The sequence below is a fragment of the Neoarius graeffei genome, chromosome 17 (genome assembly GCF_027579695.1).
Source record: "Neoarius graeffei isolate fNeoGra1 chromosome 17, fNeoGra1.pri, whole genome shotgun sequence".
NCBI lineage: Eukaryota > Metazoa > Chordata > Actinopteri > Siluriformes > Ariidae > Neoarius > Neoarius graeffei.
Genome location: NC_083585.1, coordinates 57,543,557 through 57,553,033, shown reverse-complemented (window position 1 = coordinate 57,553,033; position 9,477 = coordinate 57,543,557). Strand labels below are relative to the sequence as shown.

Genomic DNA, 9,477 nt, shown 5'->3' with positions numbered 1-9,477 from the left:
ATTTGTCCAGGCAGCGTATCATTTGGGACTCTCTACTGACCATCTACACCTCATACAACAGACATTGCATTCATGAAATAACCATCTGGAGAGTGAGAAATGGGATGATCTCCATGTGTTTTTGCTTGTGTGTGTCCATGAGTGAGAAAACACTGAAACGTGCTCAAGGACTTAAATAAATTAAATAAATAAATAAATAAATAAGCAAGCAAGCAAGCTTTGTGAAAGGTCGCATGTCTACAAAGACTTCCTTCTTAGAGAACTGGGTATCTTACCATCTCCGTAGTTCTAAATACAGTTGTACATGCTATCCTCATAATATTATTGTTTTTTGTTTGTTTTGTTTTCATAGGCCACTATTAATTGCAAAGCTCAGATGATTCCTCTCCAACCCACAGTCCCACGTAACCTAGAGTTAACAACTGGGATTTGACAAACATTTGATCTGGGGGATAAAGTTAACAAATAGGGATCCAAATATTTTGTTCTCTGGGGGAAGCCTGAGTGGTGAAAATGAGGACCATCACTTCAGATGTGTTCAGTGTATGGTTTTGTAATCCTGTGGTACTTTTACAATGTAGTTGTCAACAACTTCGTCTTACAAGATTGTTCTCGGAAAGAAAACACATGTTAAATGTTAAACCTGTATTGTGTGATCATTTGTTTCCAGTCCTTGGAGTTAAAATGGCAGCAGGGACATCTCTTATTAATTCAAATTTAACACGTTTCATGGCAATTCTGACCATGGAAAGGTTGGACCTACCACCATCCAGTACATTTTTCATCTACATTTTTGGCATCATCACATACTGTTTAATTTTATTCTTCCACTCTGTGCTACTTGTGACTATTTTTGTAAAAAGGGATCTGCATAAACCAATGTACATACTGTTATTTAATTTATCCATATGTGACCTTTTGGGATCTACAGCTTTTTACCCTCAGCTGGCTTGTAGCATATTGTCTCAGACTCGAGAAATCTCCTACCCTGCCTGTGCCTTGCAAGGCCTGTTTATTCACCTCTATGGGAATGGATCTCTTTTATTTCTCACTGTTATGTCTTATGACAGGTACATTGCCATTTGCCAGCCTTTGAGATATCATAATATGATGACACGAGCTGTTTTGGTAAAATTTATCTTCTTGGTCTGGTCTGTAAATTGTACTATGATTGGGGCTTCATTTGTGCTCACATTAAGCAAAGAAATCTGCAGGACAAATATAGTGGACACATTCTGCAATCATCCATCTTTATTGAAGTTAACTTGTGAGGATACAAGAGTGGTTAACTACTACGGCTTGTTTACTATCGCTCTTTTCCAAGGCTCTTCCATACTAATAGTGTCATTAACATATATCAAAATACTAATTACCTGTCTTTCAACACAACAGAAAAATTCTATAAGTAAGGCAATGCAAACCTGTGGGACACATTTAGTTGTTTTTTTTACTTTTGAGGTTAATGTATTCTTAGCACTGCTTTCTCACAGGTTAGAAACAGTATCTCCACACTTAAGAAGAGCCTTTGGTGTTTCAATTATTATTTTTCCTCCAATTCTTAACCCACTTATTTATGGATTGAAAACAAGGGAAATCCGACAAACAATGTTTAAGTTCTTACAAACAAAAGTTTCTTCTAGATAACAGTTAACTAAACTAAAAGCATGTACATATATTATTTTCTGCAATTGAGCAAATAAATTAAGATACACAAAATAACTACTCTGAATTAGTCTGAAATATATGCACTTATATACTTATATAGTATCTATTTCACTGATTTATTTATATTAACATTTATATTATATGCATTTATTTTAGTTTTAATTTAAAACAGGAATAAACAGAAAGTTTTCAAATTTTGAAGACAAAAAAGTATATATACACACCAAGGAAAGGAAATATTCACCATCATGAACATTTGAGATTTTGTGCTATTTCATGATCATGTTCAGGAAATTTGTGATCTTGATGGTGTTAACTCCTTTTTTTTTTTTTTTTTTACAATTGATCAAATTCTTCTTGAGTCTCATACTTCCACACCAATGGATTTGATGTAGCATGGATCATCAGTTCTACACAAACTTGTGGAGTCCATGAAGCTCAAGTGCATGCTGTCATTGAAGTTGAACAGTGGGAGTGTACCAAAAACTTAGAAATTAATGGGTTTAGATCCGACTATTCCTCCTAAGATCCTACTTTTCATCAATAATATGGCTGTTAATATGGTGTCATAAAAAATGGCCTGCAAATGTGCAGCTCTTTAGACATTACAAGTATTTAGCAGAAGCTCTTATCCAGAGCAATGTACCCAAAACAGCCTGGGGTTAGGTGCCTTGCTCAAGGGCCTTTCCTGCAGGTCTAGGGAATCAAACCTTTAACCTTTTGGTCCCAAAGCTGTTTCTCTAACCATTAGGCCATGGCTTTACAAATGTGTAACTCAGTTATACGTGATCAAACTAAGGACAAGACCTAAAGTTATACAACGACATTTAATTACCCAAACAGTGCTCACTGATGTTATGAATATCACTTAACTTAGTAAAGATATTGGAACATTATTTCCAACAGTGGCACAAAATTAAACTGATTGTAATCTTAAAATATTATCCTTTATTTGACTGAGTTCATCAGTAGCATATACACTTTTTTTTTGTTATTCATTTGTAAATGTCACTTCCAATTAGCTTAAATTTTATTTGCAATTCTAAACCTTACCCATGGTTTAATAAAAATGACCAAATATTTTGAAAGCAATGCACATTCTACGAATTGGATTTTACCTTTCCTTATTACCATATTCACTTATATTAATTTGATTTCCAGAAAAGTCTACAAAAGGTCTAAAAACCTTTGTGTGCTGAACTAGTTTACATTCATGCAGTGGTCTCCATTTTCTGTACCGTAACACTGAAGATGATGTCTGCTGTTTTTTCTGCTGAAAACCTAATTAAAGCAATTACATGTTGTAATAGGTCTCTTTCTGAGTTTCTATGCCCTTGCCATGGAGCACAAATAAATAAATAAATAAATAAATAAATGACAAACAGTGGCGGCGCGCATGTACACATCGGCTTTGCTCTCCGATGATGAATTAAATTTCATTGTACATTTGTGCAGTGACAATAAAGCCATTCTTCTTCTTATATGCTCAACCTACTTTTGCAAACTCATCTTCAGATTTTTGGGTTATCTTCTCCAAGATGCTTCCAAATGACTTAGACTTTCACATTTGCCTCACCATTTTGCTCTTTCATCAGAGGCCACTGTCAGCTGCCTAAACTCAGAGGATTTCAAACCCACAGTCCCGTGTAACCGAGAGTCAACAACTGGGATTTGGAAATTTGACCTGTGGGATAAAGTTGACATGCAGGGATCCAAATATTTCAGCTCTCTGGGTGGATACCTGAATGGTGATAATGAACATCTTTGCTTCTGTTGTGATCATTTTGTGGGTTTTGTGCTGCTGTCGCACTTTTGCTGAATTAGTTGTCAACATGCAGTAGTTAGTCAAAGTCATCGTATCATCCTGTCTTCAGTAAGATAGCATAGTTGAGGTAAAAACAGTTTCCCATATTAATTGTTATACAGTATATTGTTACATATTTTATTAAATATACTGCATATATATTTTCCAGGTCTTGTAACTATAATGGACAGAGACACATCTCTTAACAATACAAATTTAACACGTTTCATGACAATTTTGACCATGGAAAAGTTGGACCTACCACCATCCAGTGCCTTTTTCATATTCATTTTTGGTATTTTCACATACTGTTTAATTGTGTTCTTCCACTCAGTACTGCTTGTGACTATTGTTGTAAAAAGGGATCTGCATAAGCCTATGTACATACTGCTGTTTAATTTGTCCATATGTGACCTTATGGGAGCTACAGCTTTTTATCCTCAGCTTGTTTGTAGTATATTTTCTCAGATGAGAGAAATCTCCTACCCTGCCTGCGCCTTGCAAGGCATAATTATTCACCTTTATGGAAGTGGAGCTCTTTCATTTCTCACTGTTATGTCTTATGACCGATACATTGCCATTTGCAAGCCTTTGAGATACCACGATTTGATGACAGAAGATACCTTGGTAAAACTTATTTTCATGGTGTGGTCTGTCAGTATTTTCACGGTTGGGTCTCTATTTACGCTCACAATAAGCAAAGAAATTTGCAGGATAAATATAGTGGACACATACTGCAATAATCCATCGTTAATGAAGCTAAGCTGTGAGGATATGAAAGTGATTAACTACTATGGCTTGTCTCATATAGTTCTTATACAAGGCTCTTCTGTACTGGTAGTATCATTGACATATATAAAAATCCTAATTACCTGTCTTTCTACAAAACAGACACACTCTATAAGTAAGGCAGTGCAAACATGTGGGATGCATCTCGCTGTTTTTTTGAGTTTTGAAATTAATGCATTCTTACTACTGATTTCTCACAGGTTACAATCAGTGTCTCCAGACATACGAAGGGCCTTTGGTGTTTCAATTCTTATATTTCCTCCAATTCTTAACCCTCTAATTTACGGGTTAAACACAAAGGAAATTCGAAAAACAGTTTTTCAATTCTTAACAACAAAGGTTTTTTTTAATTAATCTAAAATGAACAACACATGTACTTTCTTAAGCAATTCACCAAAAAAATTAACAAAGGCAGAAAACCATTTTCATAAAAAAATATATTTGAATGGTTCTCAAACGTGTGTGTGTGTGTGTGTGTTGACCTTTTCTATTTTGGTGCAAAGGTATCCATTTCCTGTATCATAAAAACAATGGCTACAGCCCCTATTACACAGCCTATTCAAGGTGGAAATCGTATCATTTTATTCCGTTGCATGCTCTGTGTAAAACTTCTAAATGTGGAATGGGGGGTGTCTTTGCCATTTAGCCTTTGAAATGGAATGATAAGTAAGAACAGAAATGGAATTGACATTTGTGTAAAAGAGACAGCCAAGATGGCAAATTAACATCCGTATAAAAGGAACAGCCAGCACTGCGGGACAGTGGTGTCACGTTTTTGACATTCTTCTTTCCGAGATCAGCACTAATTCAAATGCCTCCATCTATGGCATCTAAGGTCCTATAAGAAATATTATGTTTTCAGCTAAGGAAACCCTGCCCTTCAAAAAGGAAGATTATACACCACAGGAGGAGGGGGGGCAAGCAAAGGAGAGAGACACAAAACAGAATCTACCACCAGAAACTTATTCTGCTGAAGACAGAGATAACCCAGTTCAGAGGAAACCTCCAAAAGGAGTAGCTACGTCAGCAGCTCGATTGTATGCTGCAGTCACTGCAGGAAATCCAGTTGAGTGGGTCTGAGGGCAGATCTGCACAATGTGTGAAATGTGCATTTATGTCAACCACTGTTTCAGGCTTCAAGTGCATTTCTGCACACTGCATGATTGAGGAAATGTGCATTTTTGCACAGACTATACATATTTGTGTATTTTTTGTTTGCTATATAAAGAGTAGAATGTCACAGAGACAGTGTTAATGCAATGATGTTTGGAAGTTTTAGTTAGCTCTAGTCTATGTATTAAACTTAGATTAGCTTCACGCTGTTCCTGCTGATAATATGGGGATTGCAGCTCCTCTTTGATAGGTTTTGATATGCTATCATGTTTTTATTTTACTTTTATTTCTTGAAACTCTTATACTTATTATCTTGGCAAATCCTAAGCAAATAAACTGAAATCCCTAGAGAGGGTGCTTCATATACCTTATCTCTGTCTTGAGTTTGGTTTTTCACAGAAGAAAGTTCTCATGGGCTTTACACAGGACCACCAAGGCTAAGTGGATGCCTACACTTATAATTCTGTAATAAAGCTTGACAATTTTGCTGTAGCTAATTCAATGCCATAAAAAAAATCTTTAATTAGTAGAATTTAGGGTTTTTCTGGACAGTCCTCACAACATTTTTTTTTTGCCTAAAATCACTTCCTACTTCTCTTCACTTTCTCCTCAGTATAATTCTGATCACATAAACATGTTGCTTGTATGACTCTGTCCACTCCTCTCTCTCATTACCTCTCTCTCTTTCGCTTTCACTCTGTTTGTGAGCGCAATATTCTGTGACAGATTTTCCCTCTGAAAAGCCAGTATGATTGGAGGATTCAGACTTCTGACATGTAGATGGATCATCCTAGATGACAATGCTCGATTGAGACATGTCACACCTCTACTTGCAAAAACATTCTGGTGTGGCTTCCTGCCAGCTTTATTTTTATAAATCATGTAAATTTCTATCAGGATATTGTCCAACAGCATTATTGAAGAAAAAAAGTTCCACATTTAGTCAGAGATGTCATCTTTGAAATGCAGAGTGCTTTGGTGTCCGAACACTCTGAAATTTAGTAACTAGGCATAAAGTTTAGTGATGCATATTTGAAAATAGTATTTCTTCCTTGACTATGCTCACGAAACTCCCCAACAATTTTAAAAAGTCAGTCTTATTTGATTGACACCCGTCTCGTCTCATCTCATCTTCTTCCGCTTATCCGGGGCTGGGTTGCGGAGGCAGCAGTCTGAGCATGGAAGCCCTAACTTCCCTTTCCCCAGACACTTCGGCCAGCTCCTCGGGAAGAACACCGAGGCGTTCCCTGGCCAGCCGAGAGACATAGTCCCTCCAGCATGTCCTGGGTCTTCCCCGGGGCCTCCTCCCAGGGGACATGCCTGGAACACCTCCCCAGGGAGGCGTCCAGGAGGCATCCGAAAGAGATGCCCGAGCCACCTCAGCTGATTCCTCTCGATGTGGAGGAGCAGCAGCTCTACTCTGAGCTCCTTCCGAGTGATTGTGCTTCTCACCCTATCTCTAAGGGAGCGCCCAGCCACCCTGCGAAGGAAACTCATTTCGGCCACTTGTATCCGCGATCTTGTTCTTTTGGTCATTACCCAAAGCTCATGACCATAGGTGAGAGTCGGAATGTAGATCGACCGGTAAATCGAGAGCTTCGCCTTTTGGCTCACCTCCTTCTTCACCACGATGGACCGGTAAAGCGACCGCATCACTGTGGAGGCTGCACCAATCCACCTGTCAATCTCATGCTCCATCCTTCCCTCACTCATGAACAAGATCCAGAGATACTTAAACTCCTCCACTTGAGGCAGGACTTCTCCACCAACCTGGAGAGGGCAAGCCACCCTTTTCCGGTTGAGAACCATGGCCTCTGACTTGGAGGTGCTGATTCTTATCCCAGCTGCTTCACACTTGACTACAAACCACCCCAGTGCATGCTGAAGGTCCTGGTTTGAAGAAGCCAACAGGACAGCATCATCTGCGAAAAGCAGAGATGAAATCCTGTGGTTCCCAAACAGGATTCCTTCCGGCCCCTGGCTGTGCCTAGAAATTCTGTCCATAAAGATTATGAACAGAACCGGTGACAAAGGACAGCCCTGCAGGAGTCCAACATGCACTGGGAACAGGTCTGACTTACTGCCGGCAATGCGAACTAGACTCCTGCTCCGTTCGTACAGGGACTGGACAGCCCTTAGCAAAGAGCCCCGAACCCCACACTCCTAAAACACCCCCCACAGAATACCACGAGGGACACGGTCGAATGCCTTCTCCAAATCCACAAAGCACATGTGGACCGGTTGGGCAAACTCCCATGAACCCTTGATCACCCTATGAAGGGTATAGAGCTGGTCCAGTGTTCCGCGACCAGGATGAAAACTGCATTGTTCCTCTTGGATCTGAGGTTCAACTATTGGCCGAATTCTCCTCTCCAGTACCCTGGAGTAAACCTTCCCTGGGAAGATGAGAAGTGTGATTCCCCTATAATTGGAGCACACTCTTCAGTCCCCTTTCTTAAAAAGAGGGACCACCACCCCAGTCTGCCACTCCAGAGGCACTGTCCCTGACCGCCATGCGATGTTGCAGAGGCCTGTCAGCCAAGACAGCCCCACAACATCCAGAGACTTGAGATACTCGGGGCGGATCTCATCCACCCCCGGTGCCTTGCCACCGAGGAGCTTGCTAACCACCTCAGTGACTTCGGCTTGGGTAATGGATGAGTCCACCTCTGAGTCATCAGCCTCCGCTTCCTCAATGGAAGACATGACAGTGGGATTGAGGAGATCCTCGAAGTATTCCTTCCACCGCCCAACAATGTCCCCAGTTGAGGTCAACAGCTCCCCACCCACACTGTAAACAGTGTTGGCAGAGTACTGCTTCCCCCTCCTGAGGCGCCGGATGGTTTGCCAGAATTTCTTTGAGGCTGACCGATAGTCCTCCTCCATGGCCTCACCGAACTCCTCCCAGTTCTGAGTTTTTGCCTCCACAACTGCCTGAGCTGCGGCACGCCTGGCCTGCCGATACCCAGCAGCTGCCTCAGGAGTCCTGGAGGCCAACATGGCCTGATAGGACTCCTTCTTCAGCTTGACGGCATCCCTTACTTCCGGTGTCCACCACCAGGTTCGGGGACTGCCGCCACGACAGGCACCGGAGACCTTGCGGCCACAGCTCCAAACAGCCACGTCGACAATGGAGGCAGAAAACATGGTCCACTCAGATTCAATGTCCCCCGCCTCCCTCGGAAGCTGGGAGAAGCTCTCCCGGAGGTGGGAGTTAAAGACCTCCCCGACAGAGTGCTCAGCCAGACGTTCCCAGCAGACCTTCACCATACGTTTGGGCCTGCCAGGTCTGTCCGGCTTCCTCCTCCGCCAGCGGATCCAACTCACCACAAGGTGGTGATCAGTTGACAGCTCAGCCCCTCTCTTCACCCGAGTGTCCAAGACATAGGGCCGGAGATCCGATGAAACGACAACAAAGTCGATCATCAACCTCTGACCTAAGGTGTCCTGGTGCCACGTGCACTTATGGACACCCCTATGCTCGAACATGGTGTTCGTTATGGACAAACCATGACTAGCACAGAAGTCCAATAACAAAACACCACTCGGGTTCAGATCGGGGAGGCCATTCCTCCCAATCACGCCCCTCCAGGTGTCACTGTCATCGCCCATGTGAGCGTTGAAGTCCCCCAGTAGAACAATGGAGTCCCCAGTCTGAGCACCTCTCAGTACCTCTCCCAGGGACTCCAAGAAGGCCGGATACTCTATACTGCTATTCGGTCCATAGGCACAAACAACAGCAAGAGCCCTCTCCCCGATCCTAAGGCACAGAGAGGCGACCCTCTCATTCACTGGGGTAAACTCCAACACATGGCGGCTGAGCTAGTGAGCTATAAGCAAGCCCACACCAGCCTGCCGCCGTTCACCATGGGTGACTCCAGAGAAGTGGAGAGTCCAGCCCCTTTCGAGGAGCTGGGTTCTGGAGCCCAAGCTGTGTGTGGAGGTGAGCCCAACTATCTCTAGCCGGTACCTCTCAACCTCCTGCACAAGCTCAGGCTCTTTTCCCCCCAGTGAAGTGACATTCCATATCCCAACAGCTAGCCGCTGTGTTCGGGGATCAGGTCGCCGAGGCCCCTGCCTTCAACTGCCGCTCAATCCACACTGCA

At 42.2% G+C, this 9,477-nt stretch overlaps 2 protein-coding genes across 2 annotated transcripts; both read left to right on the top strand.

Moving 5' to 3' along the window:
* The first annotated feature begins 684 nt into the window (after nucleotides 1-684).
* LOC132901248 (olfactory receptor 52B2-like) lies at nucleotides 685-1,644 on the top strand. The gene has a single exon (XM_060943571.1). The coding sequence runs from the start codon at nucleotides 685-687 to the stop codon at nucleotides 1,642-1,644; it is 960 nt and encodes a 319-aa protein (XP_060799554.1).
* A 1,853-nt stretch (nucleotides 1,645-3,497) lies between these two features.
* On the top strand, nucleotides 3,498-4,612 carry LOC132901246 (olfactory receptor 51I2-like). The gene is made up of 2 exons (XM_060943570.1): nucleotides 3,498-3,505; nucleotides 3,592-4,612. Exons 1-2 carry the CDS (start codon nucleotides 3,498-3,500, stop codon nucleotides 4,610-4,612), a joined length of 1,029 nt encoding a protein of 342 aa, XP_060799553.1.
* The last annotated feature ends 4,865 nt before the right edge of the window (nucleotides 4,613-9,477 follow it).

Coding starts and splice junctions, on each gene's coding strand:
- LOC132901248 (XM_060943571.1), top strand. CDS start 685: ATGGCAGCAGGGACATCTCTTATTAATTCAAATTTAACACGTTTCATG.